We start from the raw sequence: 22,268 nt of genomic DNA, 5'->3' as shown, positions 1-22,268 counted from the left end.
CAAACATTTTACATGGACTGTACTATTAAGCCCCCTAAAATGGGGGGAGCCGCCTGAGAAGGACTGATTTCCATTTCAAACTGCATTTTGGCACTTTGTACTCCAGCACCATTGGCAGATCAATATTTAATGCTTGGAGATTCTGGCTCTGCAGGAGTCATGTCAGGGGACCTCCAGAGCCAATCTGCTTGGACTGAGAAGTGATAATTATTCATGGGCTCCTGCCTCCTGCTCTTTCTCTTCCACAGCCCCACTCTGCAGACTCAGTGCCTTATTCAGTCTTCTCTCTCTCTCTCTCTCTCTCTGCGCTGCTGTAGCTGGACCCCTTTGCCTTCCCCACCTCTGAGCATCCATCCGCACATCTCTACAATGGCTAAAACAGCAATGGGTAAGAAATCGGGTTTTTCTCCTTTAGCTTTTTCCTAGAGACGATGGCACAAAGATCCCTTGGGTCTTTAAAGAGAGTTTGGCGTGTTTTATAAAGAAAAATATGCTATGGGTAATATCAAGAACGAGAAGCTATGGAGAACTGACAGCCCTGGGTGCGGTGAGGGAGGGTGGAGAGGGGAGTCTTCCGAAATTCTGAAGAAAAATTACTCCAGAATCATAGAAGCAGGTAAGTTAGTCTCTCACTCATAAAGGTTTTATTTACTCTTAATAGCCCCTCAATGCTTCAGGGAGAGAAAAGTTACATCAACCACCTCTCTTAAATATAGGAAAGAACGATATAGAAAGCCAGAAACTGGAGTTATGAGTAAGCTTTATTGTCAGTCTAACGTTCTTTTTTTTTTTTCTTCCAGTTTTCCCCCTAGTAAACCAGAAGAAATGGGAAGGGGGAGAAAGGGTGGCGAAAAGAAAGGAAGAGGGAAAAATCCAAAGTCAAACTGATTCCAACTCTGCGGGTAGAGGTTGGGTGGAAGAGAGAATAGGGTGAAATAATTCGTTTTGACTAGTTAGCTAACCTGCTAGTGTTGAAGAAGGGAGCAGCCGCTCCTTTGTTTTGGGGGAGGGGAGACTAGTAGAAAGGGAGAGAAGTAAAGACCAGGGGAAAGGGTGTGGGGAGGTGGGGGGTGGGTGGGTGCTGGGTGGAGAGCTGCAGGGGTGGGGTTGAGGAGAAGGATGGAGGGAGGGTGGCTCAGATGAAGATTGCATTGGGTTTCTTTGTGTGAGGCTGAGCGTTCCTGTGGGGAGGGCACCTGCAGAGCTCAGTGCCACACACTCCAGCAGCCCAGCACAATGCAGACAGACCCCACCCATCTGCTTGATACTGCTGCTGCTGCTGCTGCTTTCGCGTCCTCTTCCCTTCCAGAAGCGCTAGGAAGCTCTAGTTCTCTCTCTCTCTCTCCCTGCATATCGCCCCAGTTTGCATCTCAGAAATCTAGGGAAGGGAAGGAGCAAGAGTAGGAAGTAGGACGACGAAATAGGAGACTCTGCCCTGCAGTTGAGGAAAGAGGACATGCACCAGAATATAAAGGTGGTGTCTCTCGGCTCCTCAGCCGAGGGTCTAGGAATTGTCCCTGCTTCCTTTCAACTGCCTTGTTTAGAAAGTGGATGTTTTAGATCATTAGATAAACAAATGAAAGTATTATATGTTGATACTAAATAAGTCGCAATACCTTTTGGCCATTAAACCATTATATCTGGAAGGCGAGGCGAATTACTTAAGATTTTTTTTTTTTCTTTCCAACTGATTTGTGTCATTAGAACCAGACTGGTCTAGGATACTACAGCTTTCTTGAGACTCCTCTCCTAGAGAAGCCCCTCCCTTTGGGTGTTGGAGATTTGAAGGGGGAAAGCAAAGAGAAGGATAGAAAGAAGGGAAGAAGCAAGGTGGGTCCAGTATCTGGATCTGGGCACTCCTCCAGGATAGTGAATGCAGTGTCAGGGAAAGAAATGAAAGCATAGAGCCGGCTCTCTATGGGGTGTTTAGCCCTCCTGCCCACCCACCGAGATACAGCTCCTCCTGCTTCCCAAGTCGGAAAGTAAAGGTGTAAAGTGCTGGAAGAGGGTGTGGCTCGAGGGTCTGCGGAAATGGTCGCTTTTCTACTGGAGTTCGCAATACGCCCACGCCACCCACCCCAACCCCACTCCACCCCTAGCATCTATCTACCTGAGCTTGGGGCCCCAGCCCCAACCCCGCCCTTCTACTCGTTCTCGGGCGTAGCATCTGTATCTACTCTAGTCACTCAGAGGGGAGGACTATACCCCCAGAAAGTCCCTTGTTTTGAGGCATTCTTGGGAGTAGCCCCAACCCATTCCCACTACACAAAGCCACCCTGCCCTCCCCGCCCCAGCCCAGCCCAAGACACGCGGAGATATGCCCTTTCCTCGGAGCTCCTCCCCTGACAGCCCCACAGTAGCCATCTAGGGGCATTCTCCCCTCCCCTCATCCCCCAACACCCACCCATTTTCAAACTCTAAGCTCTCTGTGATCTGTACCATTCTTTGTATCCTCCTTCTCTAACCCCACGCCTCACGCCCCTCAGCCCTATCCTCCAGCCCCACCACCCAATTGCCCTAGCTTTCTGCTTTTCCCTACGGACTGAGAAGGAACCGACTGGGGAAAGCGGAAACCTGGCAGACCTGCCACCACCCCACCCCACCACACCCTATCTATTCCCCCGAGAAGTCTAAAAGAATTGGGGGTGGGAAGTGGAGGGAGGAGTCAAATAGGAGTGGGGCTTAGCCTGACAGAAAACAGCTGGATATGCAAATCGACTGAGGCGGGAGTTGTGGGAGGGTGGCCAGCCCTGCAGTGTTGGAAGCGCCCTCCTCCTCCTGCTTTCCTCATTGCTGCAGTCTGGTGATGATACCAGTCTGGTATTGGGAATTGGTAGTCTGTGAGAGACTAGCCCCAGCAGGAGTCCCACTCCACCCCTAATTACTCTCTTCTCCTCCCTCCCCACCAAAGGTTCCTTCGGATTCGCCCCATATCCATGAAAGGAAGGAGGGGTTCTGTATCAGGAGAAAGAACCCCCAAATCATCCCACCCTCCCCGAGATAATTGAATCTGCCCCTGTACTTTCAATTCCCCCTTCTCCTCCATTAATCAGTTCTTAATTACTCAGTCGCCTTATTGTTCTCACAAATATTTGGGAAAATGCCGTTTCGAATCTTTAAAAATATCGATATTTTCTTTTTTTAGAATAGGAGCGAGACAAGTTATTCGCAGTTAAGATTATACAGCCTATTTTCCTCTCTTCACTGAGATGCAGAGAGATTTTTTTTTTAATCTCTCTGGGCTCTATAGATGTATAAAGTTACAAATGTCTTCTAAGCACTTAAATGTTGTAGAGGTGGTGTATATGTGTGTGTCCATGATAAGTGTTCATGCATGCCTTTGAAAAGAGAACGATTCATTTGAAATTGCATCAGTTTGATCTGTTAAGTTGCAATAGGGGAAAAATGTTTCTTTGGTTTTCATTTCTTCGGTACAGATTCTGCAAGGTTAAAAATGTGTAAAGATAAAATAGTCATCTTAAAACTAGCTTTCCCCACAGTTGGTAGGTTAGTAGTGTGTGTTGTGAGCTAAATTACCTAAATTCTGAATTAAAATCTTGGTGGTGAAATGGAAATCACCCAACTGCCAAAGGAGGCAACCAACACTGTCACCCTCCCTACATGCAAATTTAGTGACCATGCAAATTCTGCAATGCTAAATTGTTTGCTAAAGTATTTTAAAACAAATTTAATAATCATTCCAGTTACAATGCTGAATCTATTGTTTACTGGTGGATGTGGTTTTTCTTATTCATAACTCAACTATTACATTCAATACCTTTGCTATGTGAAAGGTCCTCTTTAGAATTCAAGAACATTCTGGATGATTTTTGTTTTGGTTTTAAAAATATGTAGAAATTACAGGGACTGGATGCACAAAAATTAAAATATGTACATAGATTATGGCGCATAATTTAAAAAGTGAAAATTTTTGAAATTGGGGTATGGTTTCAGGATGATAATGAAAATGAAGTAGTACTGTAGCTTACAGTAGGACTATAAACAATGGGCGGCTCTGAGTTTGCTACCTGAGGCAAGGAAGCCAACCTTTGGGTGACTGATTTTCCCATGGGTAGATTAGTTTAATTGAGGGGGCTGCTAGGCCTAGAGTCAAGGAAGACATCTTCTTGAGTTCAAAACTGGCTTAGATAGTATCTGGCTCTGGGCAAGTCACTTAACCCTGATGCCTCAGTTTCCTCATTTGTAAAATGAGCTCGAGAAGGAAATGTCAAACCACTCCAGTGTCTCTGCCAAGAAAACCCCAAATGGGAGTCACAAAGCATCAAACATGACTGAAATGACTAAACAAATAAGATTAATAGGTTAAGCATTATAACAAATCCTGCATGAATGTTTCTCCAGGTATCTTTTATTCTAGGAAGATTTCCTTGAAAAAGTAAGAAGTATTAAATTCTAGTAACTTGTGATAGTAGGTCCCAATACTCTTATTACAAAGCCAAGTTCAGTTTCATTGTGATTCCTCTCATCATTTTTGTTTTGGTTTTTTTTTGCAGCAACACATTTTAACAAGCAAAAAATACTCATTTTTTAAGGAATTATTTCTATTATAAGCCACTAAAACTTTTAATTGAATTTTTTTTCTAAATATTTTTCTTTTTTTTCCCTAAATATCCTTTTATTATATTTTATTTCATTTTCACTTCAAGCATCTGTAGTTGGAACATAAGATGAATTTTGACAGATCAGCACAAAGATGACATGTCAAACAGGTCATTCCTACTAGTCAAAATAGTGAAAGATTCCAGGTTTTTTTAAACTTAGAAAATTATATCCCATTGTCTCATAGAATAGAACCATATTACATTCAGCAAAATGAAGTTGCTTTCTTAAATAATTGAGAAGCAAAACTTCTTTTGGTGCTCCCTAAACATTGCAGTAGCTATGAAACGAAATGGTGGGGAAAGTTCTACACAAATAAAGCAAAATGGGAAATGGTGTTGATTTATTCATAATGGAAAGGACCTCAGAGATTTTGTAGGAAAAACTGTACCCAAGATTAGGAATTTTTCAACAGCAGCTAGACATATGGTCAGCTAGCTTCAGCTCAAAGACCTCTAGTGACAGGAACCCCATACCTCCCGAGCAACTTTTTCCTCTTTAGGATAGTACAAATAGGAAGACTTCTTCATTGAAACATTATTTGGTTCCATGTAATTTTCATCCGTTTTCTTTCTTTTTCTCCAACTCAGATATCTCTTCCACATGTCTTTCAAAAACATAGACAGCTATAATGACCCCACCCTAGCTGGCACTCCTCCCACCTTCTACAAAATAAATACCTCTATTTCCCCCAACCATTTCCTCTTAAGGCAAAGTTTCTAGTCTCTTCACTGGGTCATACGTACTCTTAACTCTAGTTTATCCATGCCCCTTCAAAAATGTAGTACCAATAATCTGACATGATAATCCAAATGAGACCCAACCAGACCACCTCCAGTTCTCTGGATATTATACTTCTATTAAGGTCACAATCAGGTACTATATACTATACACCATATATATACATCATTGTTTAAATTCCTAAAATTATCAAATAATTGCCAACAAGCAGGAAGAAGATATGTCTTTTGGGAAAGGGAGGGTTTTATTGTGCTTAATGTGACAAATTATTGATGCTATTCAAGTTCACCAGATGGCTACTCAAATGAGGGCTGGATACCCTTGGAGTTAGGTAAAATTTTATGCTAGGGACACATACCTGGGAATGAAGTCATCTTTCATTTTTGTATAGTATTTCCAGTTTTATAAGTACTTTCTGTCCAAAGATGCTAAATTCCCACTTTGATTAATACACTAACTTCCAATCTGACTCTAGGTCAACCATTCTAGTTTTTCCCAACAACTGTCAACACAACTATAAAATAAGATAGCTTAAGATGATGAAAAAATTATTGGCTTCCAATATGGACCATTATACCTACAGATAATTCTATTAGTAAAATTTCCTCATATAAAGGAAATTCTGCATCTTTGTAATATTTGAATACTATAAGAACTGATCAATGATCCAGTTGCTCACAAAGCCTCAATTATTTCCTGGCTGAGAGCAGACCAGATTTGTGAGCTGCAGTAACTGTTTTGCAACACTAGGGCAGAATTTAGCAAGACGGACTAGAAAATTATTATCTATTACTAGGCCCTGAAAAAGTTAAAGGATATCCAAATACTAATAGCCTAATGCTGCACCCTCCCAAATACTTACCCTAGAATAATCAATGATTATTCTGAAAGTCTGTGGACAGTGGAAAGCAAATGGACCTGAAGATCAGGAAATCTGAGCCTGAGTACCAGTAATGTCAAAAACTCACCGTGTACATGAACTTGGTAAAGCCCAGTCCCAATATGAGCTCATGGATTACAAATACTTTCCCAATACCTAATTCAAGTACCTAAGCTACAATCTATTCTAAGTATTACCTTTGTGGGCCAAAAAAGTTCATGTAATTTGTAAAGATGGCAGATCAATAAGAATAGTTTAGGCCCTGTCATAATCTGGTTTCATTGTATTATTTTTCAGTATGGTTTTAAGAGGCTATTTATTTTTATGTCATTTACATGGTTTTGGGTGCTAGCATAACTTTATATATGCCTAAGGCAGTGAGTGACAAGCTGAGCATTAACAATTACAATGATTTAAGAACAAAACATCTTATTTTTTGTTTTATTAATATTTGCATTATTTTCTATATTTTCCATTTTATGTTCCTTCTTCCTCTGCCTCACTCCACAAACTCAATGTGTTTTTAGTTGGGAAATTTAAAACTAATTTTTTCCAGTTCTGAAATTTTATTTGGTATGAGGAACTTCCAAAGAAGAAATTCCCTCTCACAATGAATAGTACCAGAAAATCATGGATCTGCAGTGGTATTTGAACATAGGGCTTCCTGACACTAAAGTCAGCTGGCTCTGTATTTGTTCTACCATGCTGCCTCTCAATTCCTAATTGACTGGTATTTATTGGGCATCTATTATATCCAAGATTCTTAGGTATTTTTTATTTTAAAATTGATTTTGTTTTAAAGAAGAAAAAGAAAAACATTTGATTCAATTAGAACTTTTTCACATTTACTTTGGTAAAATATTTTACAATCATATTTCAAATTATCAAAGTATCTATTAGCAGAATAATTTGATAGTAACAAGTTGTCTATACTGTATACAACTAACCACTAAATAACTCAAATCATAAATTCTCTGGAAATGTAAAATTCTTTCCTGCATCTGATCCTCATTCCTGAAGTAGGTATGCCTTGAAAAAAATTAATGATGGTTATCTCTGTCATTACTTCAGGAGAAATTCAAGAAATATACAATCCAATTGAGCATGTATTTACTAAGCTCCTATTTTATCCAAAGTATTATCTTAAGCCCTGGTACAAAAAAAAAAAAAAGAAAAGAAAAATAAGCTCTGCCCTAAAATATCTTGTATTATTCTGAGGGACTCAAAATTACAAAGATCAATAAATAATAATCTGTAAATGATCAGTAAAAATAAATTTAATAATGATAATTCAAGTGGGAAGAGAGTGATATAAATGAAGTACAGAAATCCAAATAGGTGGGGGGTCATATAAGCTAAACTTTTAAGATAGCTAAGGATTTTAAGAGTTATATGAAATTGACTACTGGAAAATTTATAAAGAAAAGAACTTAATCTTTTCCACATTACTTGGATGTTCATTTTATTACACTTTCATTTCCCTGCTAAGACTTAATAAATGTATTACCCCATTGATTTTTAAAGACTTATCTGATAAATTGAAATACAGGATCTCCTTTCTGGGAGAGAGGATTTTCTAAGAATGATGCAACAGAAGTTCCTCAATGTGACAGAAAATGAAAACCTGGGTTCATCTTGTTTTTGTATGTTTATTACTAAGAACCTGTATCCAAGAAGCAGTGTTGGGGGCTTTTTGTCAGTGCAAAGGATTGGGTTATCACTCAATACTGATGACTGTGCATTGTGTAGACTCTTTTTGGCCAATGTATATGAAGAATTCAGACTTAAGAGCTTTAGAACTAATGACCTGAAATCATTCCAAATCCTGAAAAGATTAAGACAGAGGTGAGAATCTCTAAGGTTGAACATAACTCAGTTTTTTTTTTTCAATATAATTTGTTGCCCTGGATATTGTATTTTTCGTTTTGGAAGAATCATTTTTTAAAATCCTATTCTAAAACTTGGGGATATATGTTTGTTTTTCATTGTGTTGTGTTGTGGTGGTTGGTTGTTGTCTTTATACTTCCCATGCAGTGGAAGTATAGGCTTGTCATTTCAATTAGATTTAGCATTTTAACTATCTTCTGAGCCAGCTGTGCTGGAGACTGATTTTCTAGCAAATTCTGCCCAGAAAAGTATTTCTTCTAGAAATAACATTAAAGTTATTAGATGTGAGTCCTCAAAAAAAAAGCATACCTATGAAAAGCAATAGATCATATAGACAATACAGAATTTCAGATTGTATTTACTTCTATAGCTCTGAAAAAATGAATATCATATATGAAAATATCTTTGGGGCAGTGAGGATTATAAATATCCTCAAGTAAGATTTTTCTCATTCATTGCCAATGAATGTATGCATATGTATATTATTTTATTTAATATATACATGTTATATATACATATATATGCATTCACGCATTAAAACATTGGCCTTAGTCATTAGAATTAACAGAATATTCTGCTATTTGTGGAAGCAGGATAGAACCCCCAAGGAATTCCTTTTCTTTGTTAGCTGCATGTCATTCAAACTGCTACTCACATCTCTCTTCTACTGGAAGGATCATTTTTCTAGTGTTGGTGCAAATATCAATCCATCTTTGAATGATGATAACCGTTTACATTTACATGTATGTAGTGTCAGAGGAAATCTCCCACCTTGGAGATTATTGTGATGGTATTCCCATTTTATATGACTTACCTGAGTTTTCCTTGTACCTCTAAAAGCAAACTTAATTTTGTAAAGAAGTATATCCAAAAAGTTTTAAGACTTGGCCTTGGGCTTATTCAAAAACTTGACATTCTTGAGGTTTAGAGGCAATGAAGCTGTGAAACATTGCTGGGCCAGCTTGTACTCTTCTAAGGTATGGACTGCATGATTATCTAATGCTTCATCCAAGGACATGACAATTACAGTTAAGATCCAATGTTCTCTCTAATATGACCAATATATCTTCGGATAGGTTTCTTTTATCTAGTGAATCACACTGGGAACAATGAATGCCAGAATTATTACTCCTTTACCTCTCTAATAAAATGGAATGTTGATTTTTATGGAATGCTGGTTTTAAGAAAAACTGTCTTAGATTTGGACTTAAGATATGTATGTGGCTTAAAGGTTAACATCCTTCCCTACCATTAAACATAACTTTGAAGTCCCTCTTTAGTCTCTATTACCTCATATGGATACATGCAGAAAAGATCTGTGGGAAAGATGTGAATCCCCTGTGAAGCGTTTTAATTATCTTTTAATAAATGAAACAGGGCTTGTCATTTGTCAAAGAGACATTTGCAGTAGTAAATCCTGTGTTTATATAACCCATTTTTATTAGTCATGATTAAAGATAACATTTAGCCATTTTGTATGTATTTGTTCTCACAAACCACTTTTATGTGAACGTAAAGGTTAATTAATGCATTTGAACGGTCGTTTCCCTAGACATAGAAAAATACAGCCTCTCTAGGTGTTGACGTTTAAGGCACCAAACAGATGCCTATCCCCAAAGAAACATCAGGTTATGATGTAAAGCTATAATAGAAACACTGAAGACTTTTCTCTTTTATACTTTTGGTTACTTTCAAGGTTGTAGTCTTTGGTACTTTGAAGCATTATAATGACTATTTTTTTTTCTATAAGCAAGAAATAGGTAATTACAGTCCTCACATGGAATTTTAATAAATAGTCATTTCTCTGTTTTCATAGGGGAAGTAGATGTTTTATAACTGATTGATTTTTTTTTATGGGCATTATAAAGTGCTCCATGTGAAAAATGCTTACTTAACAGTTACCCATCCAGAACAATTACACTACAACCTAAAGAACTGGCTCATTTTCTATTGTCCTGAGCAATTGAGGAGTCTCAGAATTTCAGAATTAGAAAAGACTGCAGCAACCATTTAATCCAAACCTACTGCAAGACATACAACAATCCAATCATTGCTTGAAGAACTCTGATAAAGGCAAATTCATCATAATAATAGGAGAGACAGAGATAGAGAAACAGAGAGACAGAGACAGAGAGGACAGAGACAGAGAGTGAGAGACAGAGAGAGACAGAAACAGAAACAAAGACAGTGAGATGCAGAGAGAGAGAGACAGAAAATAGACAAAAGAGAGAGAAGAGTGAGAGCACCTACAATGGGCCGGTCCCAGTGTTTACAAATATCTAATGTGATCCTCACAACAGCACTGGAAAGTAGATATTATTATTAATCCCCATTTTATAGGTAACAAAACTGAGGCAGACAGAGGTTCAGTGACTTGCCCAGAGTCACCCTGTTAGTATCTGTGGCTGAACTAGAGCTCAGATCTTCCTGACTCCAGGCCCAGGGTATCCTGACCACACTTCCAAGACAACCCATCCCACTCTGGATTGCTCTGATAGAGGAAGTTCTTCATTATATCAATCCTAAATTTCCTTCTTTGCAGCTTCTACTTCATTCTACCTCTTGGAACTGCCCAGTGTATCAGTACATTATCAATCATATATAAAGGTTATGCTTTTAAATTTGTTTTTATTTCAGGATTAAGAGGATTAATTGCATTTTTAAAATAAATAAATGAGCTCACAAATATACATTTATCATTGGAATTGTGCTCACATAATGAAAAACCCAATTCATTTATAAGTCATTTAGCTTTGACCTCCTTCTGGCCAGAAGCTTAGTTCATACTCTATGGTCAATTTGTGTTCTAATTTATCCTAAACTACAGACATTTATTAAGCACTTACTGTGCACAAGACATCACGCTAGGCATCGGGGATACAAAGATAAAACAAACAAGCAAAAAGAATCCGTTCTCTAAAATACAATTTAATAGTGTTGCTTGCTACTCTTCTACTGGCATCCCCATTATCCTCAACTGAAGCATTTGTAATCTGTTACATTACATACCTTGCTGTTTTCCGTGCAATAGAACTAGTCTTATATAACCATCAAGATCCTTCTCGCATTGCTTTAGAGCATCCAAGTGACAAATTGATGGCTTCAAGGAAAACACATAAGCTTTCTCTGCAAGAATTTCACCATCCTCCAAATCGAAAAATTTCTTTTCAGAAGGCAGCATAGATTCCAGAATTAATGCCCAACTTAAAGAATAATAATAAAAGCTACCATTTATGTAGTACCTACTATGTGCCAAGTAGTGTGCTAAATGCTTTTCAAATATCTCAAGAGAAATATAGATGTAAATGAACTAGAGAATCAATAGGTATATGATATATTCACTAATCAACCAGGTTTTTTAATGACTAATATTTTAGTACATATATTTATGTACCTATTTTAAATTTATAGAAAATTATCAAAATTCTAAAATGCAAAAATGATTGGAATTATTTACAGTTCTGAAAGTTACCACTATCCAATGGCTGCTAGATTTTTTGTTATATTCATGACACAACTGGAACTATATTCCCAGAAATATTACATTATCAACTTAACTATATCCATTTTTTGAATAATGTTCCATTGTATTTAAGTTGTATTCCAACTTGTAGAAGCCAAAACCAAAACTGTTTTTGTAATCATTAAATAGAAAAAATATTTCACTATTGTTTTCCACATTTTTCCCATGCTTCTTCTTATTCCTTATTCCACAGCATTTCAAATATTATTCGATACTATTATCTATAAGTTTAAAAATTTTATAACACACCAGCACAATATAATTATAGATCAATTAAGCCTCAATCATCTCCATTTTCTATAAGTATAGAATGCTAGGATATGGCAGTGGGAAAAATTAGCATTGATAGTAAATGGACATTTTATATGTTCACTATTCTCCCCTCCTCCAAAAATTCAGTAAATGAGTAAAAGACATTATTAGGAATTCCTCTAAATCCTTCATATTCAAATAAGATATTATTGATGATAACTATTGTATATGCAAATGTAGCTGAAACATTTACAATATATTTTCTACATCTATAAATGAAAGTAACAATCACCATAGATTTTCCTCTCAGCTGCATCCCCCAAATATGGGAAATAATGCATATAAAAATACTCTGAGCTTTTTGAAAGTGTTCAGAAAAAGTTCTAGGCTAAGCCACATTTTCAGAAGGGCATTAACAAGCTGGAAAGCACCCAGAAGAAAGCAGTCAACATAATGAAGGGTACTGAGTTCATGCTATCTAAGGCAAAATGAGAGACATTTAGCTTAGAAAAAACTTAAAAGATGAAAAGATGGGGAGAGAATGATTACTGCCTTCATATTTTGAAGAGTTGTCATGTGGAAGAAAATTAAACTTGTTCTCGTTGGCCCTGGAGAGTAGAACAAGAAGTGAAAGGGGAAAGTTAACAAAGATTCATGTAAGCTTGATGTAAGAGGAGAAAAGGGCCCTAAAACTTAGAAATGGCTAACCCAAAGCAGAATGAGCTACCTCAGGAAGAAAAGGGCTTCTTCTCACTGGCAGCCTTCAATCAGAGGCTGTAGAACCACTTGGCAGGTATATTATGTAGCCATTTTTCTTAGTTATGACTCCTAGTAGATAATTTCTGAAGTCCCTTCCAAAACTGAGATTCTATAGTTCCATGATCGAAAGGCATTATACTCATACCCCATCAACATAGCTTTAATCTATTCCTCTTCCAGATTTGTAAAACTATTCTACCATTGAATATGAAAATCAAAAATATCCATGGGAAGCTTTGACCCTGGCATTCTCTATTGCATATTATTTCTAAACACCTAACACTGGCAGAATGTCAGGATGGCATGACTTAATACAAGAAAATAGCATATATTAAAATTCAGGGTGAAACAAACAACTGATTTTCAAGTAAGAACCAAATTCTCATCTAGCATAACTATACCGAAAAGCCATTATTCTTTGAAAACCATACTGAAAATTCATGGTACATTTCCTATGCCCATCTCTTTCTCTACTTCTTATTCACTCAATCATTTGAAATATTCCTTCCTACTAAGTTGGGGATACATGACTGTCTTCAATTTATAGCTTTCTCAATGCTCTATTCATTCTCCAGGCAATTAGAGTTGATTTTCATTATTCTTGTCTTGTGTTTAACACCAAGGAAAAGAAAAAATATCTTGACCAAGATGATATGAGAGCAGATCACTATTCTCACATCTCTCTGAAGGAACATATAGCACTTACCACTACATAAAATGAGATCTGGCCAGAAAACTGAAATATGCAACACTATTGTCACTACACTAATCTTTTTGTAATTGGCCTTTAAATGTACAATAAAGTAGTCCTAGAGAATATATTATTCTCCCCATATTCTAATTATCCATGTTCTGCCAGCAATGCTAGACTAAACTAGGAAAAGGAGAGGTTATTTCATTTTATTGATTTTTTTTAACTAGGTAAGAAAGGAGTAATTTCTAAAAGCAGTGTCCCTCACAGGAGAACTCATTTATCCTCAGCCTCTTTTCTTTGACATAGGCACGCCTAAGAGGGTATGGAGAGGCTCAGAGGGAATGTCAAGAATGTAGATGTCAGTGGTTTTGTAACGCAAATTCAACAGTGCCCCAGTTTTTTTCAGGCAACATATTGATGACACATTTGACTTCCTGAAATACAAACCACAACAGAAATATGGAGACAAATAGAAAAAATGAAAGAAGATGAACAGGACCCTGTAGCCACACAGTTCTACCACAAAGAGGACTCTAGGCTCATTATTTTTCCCTCTTTTCAAGACAGTAGTAGAACAGACTATCTAACAAACACCAACCAAAAAATATTGCTTCTCTTTTTTATTTTGTATGCTACCTGAGGGCAATCTCATAGTGGGGAGAAGGTTTTTGCACTCTTCTGAGTTAACTTGCTGACTCTATAGATTGGTTGTCCTGGCTTTCTTGCTGTGCTGATATCAGCTACATTGTAGACTTCCCTAGAATCTTTATGCTTTTGTTCATTTGATTAACCTCTCTTCTTGCTTTTCTGACTTGGCTCTAGACTCCAGTATTTTTTCAACTACATACTTTTTGTTACAAGAATAAATTGATATTGATGGTTATTTCACAAATAGAAGAGGGGAAATAGAGGCGGGGATCAGAATTATGTGATTCCAAAATGTTATCTAGCATTAGTTTTGAAGGGAATATAGAAAATTCATTCCAATTTTTTTAATGTTATGGTTCTGAGATATATGAACAGAATGACATAAATAGGAGGAAGGGGTGTGCATCCCATCTGATTGTGATCCAAGGACTTTGGAAAAAGAATTAATAATATTAGGAAACATAGCCAAATGAAAATTAACATTTCCCCTCAAATATTTCTTTAAAAATCATCTTGTGAAAATTTAGGGATGTGAACATTTTTATAAGATTTTGTTTTCTGTAGAAGATATGTGATTTCAAAGCTCTAAGAAACTTTCAAGTGAGAAAACTCCTTCTACCAATATAGATATACAACTGTATTGCCATTTAAAAGATTTAGGGTTACCTGGAGCTCTAAAAGCTTAAAGAACTTTCCCAGGGTCTTAAGACTTATATTTGAGAATTGAGCCCAAATCTTTGCATTTTGGAGGCTTTTGGTAAACATTTGTTGAACTAAATTGAAAAGAAACATTATGGATCACAGAAATTTAGGGAAAGAACCTAGAACTTTGGGATTCATTTGCATAGTTTAAAAGAGAGAATACAACAAATTTATTCCACAAATTAATGGTAGAATTCTGCCACTGTGGTGTGGCCAAATTATTTCAGGAATACATTCTGAATAGGCAAGTCAAATAATGGAAGGAAATACCATTTCTATTAGGCAGATCCTGATAATTCACTGAAGGTGCAAGTTATAGAAATAACAGTGTTAAACCTTTGCAATTTCCATGCTGCTTTATGATATCATCTCTTCGACTAATGTATACATTTTGTACTGCTATTTAATTTTTTACATTCATTCATTCAAAAACTATACACTATATGGGAGACATCATGCTAATTTGGAGAGAGAAAAGATTTTTTAAAAAACAGTCCCTACTATCAAGGAGCTCCTGTTCTTACTGAAAGGTTTGTGTCTGCTCTCCCCAACTATATAGTAAGCAGCTTGAGGGGAGGTCACCATGTAGAGTATTTTACACCTGATGAACTCTCAAAAAATTGGTTTTTTATATGATTTGACAAGAGAAGAAAGAATGAATATGTGAAAAAAAACTGTGGTTAACAATGGGGAAGGTGAGTAGCATTTTGTTTTCCATCCTACATCCACAGATTAAGCAATTGTTTCATAAGCTTGGAGAGCCATAGAAGGTCAGAATTTGAAAAGATCATAGATGTCATCTGGTTAAACTCCTTCCTTTTACAGATGAGAAAATTGAGACCTAGAGAGAAATACAATGACTTTGTATGTGCAAAATAATGTACACCATCCAAGTAGATGCTTTCTAGGCAGAAGCTAGCATGGTTTCAACTGAATCAAATTCTGGTCAGAATATCCATATTCAAAGGAAAAGTTGGGGTCTCAATGACCTTGGAGCATTTTCATGGATAATCAAACAAAGAAAAATAAAAATGTTATATTTTATGTATATTTTCCAAAGCATATTTTCATAATCTGACAACTTTATTAATAAACAAGTCAAATATTTCTATTTAAATAGGAGCCTTTCTCTGTATCCTTTGGAATAAGGAGGGAAAAAGAACCAAGCTAGAGGATTAGGATAAAGTAGCCCAGACCAAAAATCAGCAGTCCCCCCTACTTATTAAAAACCAGTACATTGCCAGTAACATCAGGGACTTTGAAAACTCTGTAACAAAATATAACAACTAAACCTTTAAACCTCCAGCAAGTTTAGATGAATGTCAATTATCAATTGATAAGGGTCAATAACTAGTAAGTCTCTGTTCTGTTTATAGAACAAGTTGAAGGCAGTGGATTGTAAGTAAAAGCAAATAGTTTCTTCCGGACAGTAAACATTTATTATGTGCCAGACACTGTAAATTTCTAAGCACACAGAAAATTGCAAAATTCAGTCATAAGGATCTCAAAGTCTAATGGAAGAGACAATATACAAATAGCCATGTGCAGATAAGATATATAGAGGATAAACTTTCTTTCAACCTAGAAAATACTTCTCCACTAAAACTATTGGTGAACTGTTCATCTGAAAACTAACAAAAATCCCATTTCTGAAATTATTCTAAGGGGCCAAAAATGCACAATTAAGGTGCTAGAGATTCAGTTACACTCAGATCCAAGGGAATATAAATACGTCTCTCCAGAAGTTAAAATCAGGAAACCAGGTTTATAATTTTTAGATATAATAAAGAGCACCCAATATTGTTTTGGGGCCCTCCTTCCATTGCTGTTGGCAGAGCCTTAGTCATTCAATAAGTATTTATTCTGTATGAACTGGGTGTCCATCATTGATCTTCATTTTTGGGGAAAATCAATTAACCAACAAATATCTAAACAAAGATACTCTAGGCACTGTGTTAAATGCTAGGGATATAAAGGGGAAAAAATTTCTCCATAATAAGGCTAAATCTAATGAGGGGTCCTAAGTGTATATCTGTAGGTATGTAAAGGTAACCCAAGAGGGGAAGGTACTAGCTGCTGGGGAGAGCAGGAAAAGCCTCCTGGAGAAGGTAGCTTTTAAGGTAAATCTGGAAGGAAACGAAGGATTCCAAGAGGCAAGAAGACTTAGGGAAGCATTCTAGGCATGAGAACCAACCAGCAAAAAAGTTCAAAGTGTATTGTGTGACAAATAGCAAATAGACTAGTATGGTTAAACAGTACTCTTAGGATATCATTATGTTTGTTGAAGTCCCTTAGTATCAGAGCAAGAGTTGCAATGAGGTGAGCATTAGTGAACTAGACACTAAATTCATTGAGAAAGGAGGGAGACTGATTCGTGGTTTCATAGTTAGCAATAATGATAGCTAATAATAACTAACATTTATATAGTGCTTACTATGTCAGGTACTTTGCAATTTCTATCTTATTTGGTCCTCACAACAATCCTGGGAAGTAAATTACATTATTTTACAGATGAAGAAACAAAGAGTAGTTAAGTAGTTTTCTCAGTCATATAACTAGTAAGGGTCTTAGGTCAAATTTGAACTCAAGTCCTCTTTATATTAGGCCTTCTGCTTTGTCCATTGTGCCACCAGCTGCCCAGGAGAGCAATTCCTGGAACATAGATAACTTTTTATAGAAGCAATAGAAGTATTGAATTTTAAAGACAGAAGAGACCTATGAAACCAGTTAGTCCAAACACCTCATTTTACAGTTACAGAATATGAGGATCAAAGAGGTTTAAGTGATTTGCCCAGGGTCATTCTGTGTTAGTGGTAGAGTTGGAATTAGAGCCTGGGTCTCCTATATCCATGGCCAGGACTCTTTTGACCACATAATACTGCTTTGGTAACAAGAAATGTGGCATCATTCTTCTCCTGAAGGATCTTACATTCAGGTCGGGGAGACATGGAGCAATAGTAAACAAAACATAATTAAAGAGGCTGATAAGCTGGGAACCTTCCAAAAGAGACAACCAAAGTGGTGAGGGTTTCATGTTAAATGGAGGAAAAAATGTATGTCCTAGATAAGTCTTATGAGGATGGAGGGAGGGAGTAAAATGTGGAATGATGGTTGTCATTCAATATTGAAGAAGGATTATTTCTGTTCTGCTTGGCCCTTAAGGGAAATATTAGGAACAATGGATGGAAATGTCAGAAAGAAAGATTTACTTTAGGTCTGATGTAAGGAATAAGTTCCTAACAATTAAAACCATCCAAAAAATTGGAATGGGTGATTTAGGGAGATTGGATAGCCCTTCACTAGAAGTATCCAAATAGGAATTTGTGGGATATGTTGTAGAGTAGATGCTTTTTCAGAAGTGGGCTTGACTAGATAGTCTCTGGATTCCTTTCCAACTAAAATTTTGTGATTCCATAATAGGGGATTCTCTTTTATTTTTATGAAGCTATAAATGGATGTCATTTAAAAAATGACCAAAAAAAAGACCATGGTTATATAATAAGTTATATATAATAAGAGATAATCATTAACATCATGTGTTTTCTATTCATTTCTTCATCATATAAAGAAAGCACAAGGAAAGCCCTGTGAATTTTTGGTTTTGATCTCATTGGTTGCAAGTGGGTAGTCATTATTACATGCTAGAGGTTTGTTTTTTTTATAATTAAAGTTATTTCCAGCCTTTTATTCTGAATTAAATTGCTTACTGGCAGTAAATAACAGCAAGATTTTAATTATTTTTTCTCCCCAGAGCCATTAGTTCAACCATGTCAAAAGTCAGGCTGATATTTCTGCATATAAATGTCTGGTTTTAAAAATTAAATTAGATTTCTCATTATGCTTTTCAAATGCATTAATAATTTTTGTTTCTAGAGCCCATATGCTTTCCAGATAATCTGTCCCCATCTTATTATGTTTTAATGTATTATTTAACTCTGAATTTTTGATTTATTTTTCTCCATTAAAAGCAGTTTTTACTTGGAATGAATTTTATCTTAACATATCTCCCAGGAAGTATAGTCTCAAAGAAGGAGGATTCTTTCTCCTAAATTTTTCTGGCTCATTTTATTCTGCTCATATCACATTTTAACACATTTAGTAGTGATGGGAAGAGACAAATCAGTTCCATAAAAATACAATGATTTCATCCCTTACTTGGCTAATGATTTACTACTGTGGGCTTCTGACAGAAGATTGTAGTAATTAAAGTCCAGCTCGCAATATAACAAAGCCCATTTCAGAAAATAATGAGCTCATCTACAGCACACTGTGAGGAGGTGGGGTGTTTGAAATGCCAACACACACCAGCAATTTTAGCTGACATATCTAGGTTAACCTGAAGGATTTCTTTCACACCATTTTAGCTGTCTCTAAAATGGATTCCAAAGGAAATGGTACTTCCAGAGTAGTAGCAAAATCTTTACCACTCACTTAAAGGACTGAGTTTTGTAATTACTCAAAAATAAAATTACTGCAAGTTTAATTGAAATATTCCTTATTTTGAACATCAAACATTTTAAAAAGGTGTAATGCAAAAGATTTCATTTACTTCTTGCTTTTTCTGAGGAAACATTAAAATTAAGAATGATTAACAGAAATATGACTATAATTTGCATGGTATAGATGTTCAAATATTTGCTGAATGAGTGAATGGCTATAAGATGAATAGCCATAAAACAAATCACAGTAGGAGTGATTTGGGACATTTTGGAGACTGAATGTGATTGATGTGATTGGGATATTGCATGAAATGCTCATCTCAACTCTGTGTTCTGTTATTTCAACCACTACACAATTGGTGGTCCAAGGGGATCGTGGATCATAAATTTAAAGTTGGAAGAGACTTCAGAGACCATTTAGTCCATCTCCCTCATTGTGCAGATGGGGATACCGAGTCCCCAGGAAGGATTTGCTCAAGGTTACACAGGCAGTATCAATCAGTATTAAAACCCAAGACCTCTAATATCAATGCTTCTTCCACTACACAACACTGCATAGAGGTGAATGTTCTCCAGTTTCCTCTGCTCAGAAGCTTTAGTCTCTTTGTGCTTATCTTTGACCCCTAAATGTTTTCTTAGCCTGAGCCTTACCATGTTTGAATTCTGGGATTCTATCCACATTCTGATTAATCACAAAGTGGCATGAGTAAATTTAATCTGACACTAGACATGCCACAGTAGAAGGTTTGGGAGTTTTTTCTGTCAATTAAGTGAGTAGCCTCCCCATACAGCATTTGAGAACTGATAGCTTCAGCAAGCTTTCAAAGTCTGAGCTAATTATTGGTCTCCATTTGACATTTACTTACTTGGAAACTGGAGACTCATAAAGAAGCATTTTACAAGGTGATTCTATTAAATTCAACCTTGGTATTATATTTTCTTGGAGAAGCAGAGCTCAAATGCTAATTTAAATCTTCTAGTCCTTCTCTTCAGTGTAACATGTCCTGAAATTCTCAAAGGGTCCACTGTTTCTGTATATGGGGAATCCTTCCACCAGAACAAAGCAGAACCTCTCAAATGTTTATGACCAAAGAGCCAACCTAATTAGTTGTCTTCCTCCACCCAAGCCTTCCTCCCCCTCCAAAAAAAACAACAAAACCTTAGCTAGACTGGTCCTCAGTAGAGACTGTATATCTATAACTGTCCATGATTAACCCATAATCATTTTGGTACAAATTGTACTCTGATGGCATTACCTTTGAAAACCCAAGATCACTTCCACATCAGGAATAGACATGAGTGGGTAATCTATATAGTTCTCAGAAAACATCTCTCTTCAGAGGAAGCTTGAGGAATACTATTTCGAAATGTACATGATGATAGTCAATGGGAATGAAGGGAGAAAAAAAATACCTGCTTTACCACTAGAGTAACCAAAAAGTATTCCAAAAAGCTCATTACCTGACTCAAAAAAAATCAGAGCTGTCCCCACAGGTATAAAGGGATTGCAATCTGAGTCTCCAGAAGTAGTGCCAGGGAAAGCAGTGATGATGAACTACTGAGTACTGAAAGTATTGATGTAACATTAAATTACATTTCCCTATTATAGGTATTTAATAATTGACTTTTTGCTTCCAGGCTAACTGCTCCCCATCTATTTTCAAGACAGCTGCCAAGTTAATATTTTTAAAACATGGGTCTTAAACTCCCCCTACTCAAAAATGGTCAGTGAATGACTCTTTATTGCCAGGTCTCCACAATTTTGCTCCTACCAAAGTTTTCAGTCTTAATTTATATTATTCCCTTTCGTGCAAATTCTGTTCCACTCACACTAGACTGCTCATTTCCCACCTCCTTGCCTTTGCTCAGATAAATCCCTCATATCTGGGATGCATTTCTTCTTCACTTTCAAATCACAGAATCCTTAAAAGCATAGCTCATATAGGTACCTCCTACATCAAGTCTTCCCTGATCACCCTGGAGAGATCCCTTACCCTATGCCCCACTTAAACATTTTTGGTAGTCAATCAGAATTCAAAGATGTCAGGTAGAGGTATATAAGCAAGTTGTGCTCACTACTTTATATTACTTGCATATACTCCAAATTTACTTTGTTTACATATTATATCCCCTAGGAGAACATATTCTCCTTGAGGGCAGGAACTACTTCATTCTTATCTTTGTAGCCTTATCACCTATGGCAGTGCCTTTCACCTGGTAGATGCTTTATAATCACATAGTGAATAGAATTGAATGGATGATCTTACAAGTAACAGAAATATATGGGGAAAAGAAAGGAATAGAGAGAGAGAGAGGTCTGGCAGTGCATGGAAATATAAACCACTCATCAACCTAAAGTTTCATGTATAGCCACAAAAATGCATGCTGAAGATTCCCAAATTTTCATAATGGCAGAGAAATAAAATTAGATTATTTTACATATAGTATCTATGCCAGAAATTAATATAACACTCTCCCACCTAAATGTTTCTTCTAAGATAGCCTAATTAGCAGTCACCTATTAGTTAGCTAATGTCATCAAGGCTGAGAGAGAGAGAGAGAGAGAGAGAGAGAGAGATAGTACTCTGTTAAAGCCTATCAATTAAGAGTCTTGCCCAAATAATCAACCAATTCAGAGTTCAGAAGACAAAGAGAATATAACCAGACTTTTTAAATTTACTTTTTCACTCATTTATCAGTTCTGTTGGCACAATGGAAACATAACCCCAATATATTTTTTCATCCTCTTAGCACTATATTTTATGTTTTTAAAAGATGTAAATTTAAAGGAGAAAAAATTCACCAACTGAAATTGTCCTGGTGATGATTTGGGCTACATGCCTTCTAAGGATGCCCAAAAATTATTCACCCATCTTTTCTTACCGTCTTTGGATGGAATGAACTCCTCAGGAATGAGTACCCAACCACAGATTCAGAATTTTTGCAATCCTGCTTTCTTAGGTCCAGAAATTATTCAAGCTCTCCTAAAAAGAGCATAAGATCAAGGAGGTGCGACACATCCTTGATCTTATGCTCTTTTTAGGAGAGCTTGAATAAAAAAAAAAAAATATATATATAGAGAGAGAGAGAGAGAGAGAGAGAGAGACAGACAGACAGACAGAC

General features: G+C 36.5%; 1 protein-coding gene across 1 annotated transcript in view; it reads left to right on the top strand.

Annotated features, from left to right (window-relative positions):
* Nucleotides 1–262: 262 nt before the first annotated feature.
* The window catches only part of STMN2 (stathmin 2), a 65,101-nt gene continuing 43,095 nt past the window's right edge, over nt 263–22,268 (top strand). Inside the window, exon 1 of the mRNA XM_044657938.1 lies at nt 263–388. Coding sequence (XP_044513873.1) covers nt 370–388 — 19 coding nt within the window. The 5' untranslated portion in view covers nt 263–369. The remainder of the gene's footprint in view (nt 389–22,268) is intronic.

This window comes from Gracilinanus agilis, chromosome 1 (assembly GCF_016433145.1).
Source record: "Gracilinanus agilis isolate LMUSP501 chromosome 1, AgileGrace, whole genome shotgun sequence".
NCBI classification, from domain to species: domain Eukaryota; kingdom Metazoa; phylum Chordata; class Mammalia; order Didelphimorphia; family Didelphidae; genus Gracilinanus; species Gracilinanus agilis.
Note: the sequence above shows the minus strand (reverse complement) of the source record. Positions and strands in the feature narration are given on the sequence as shown.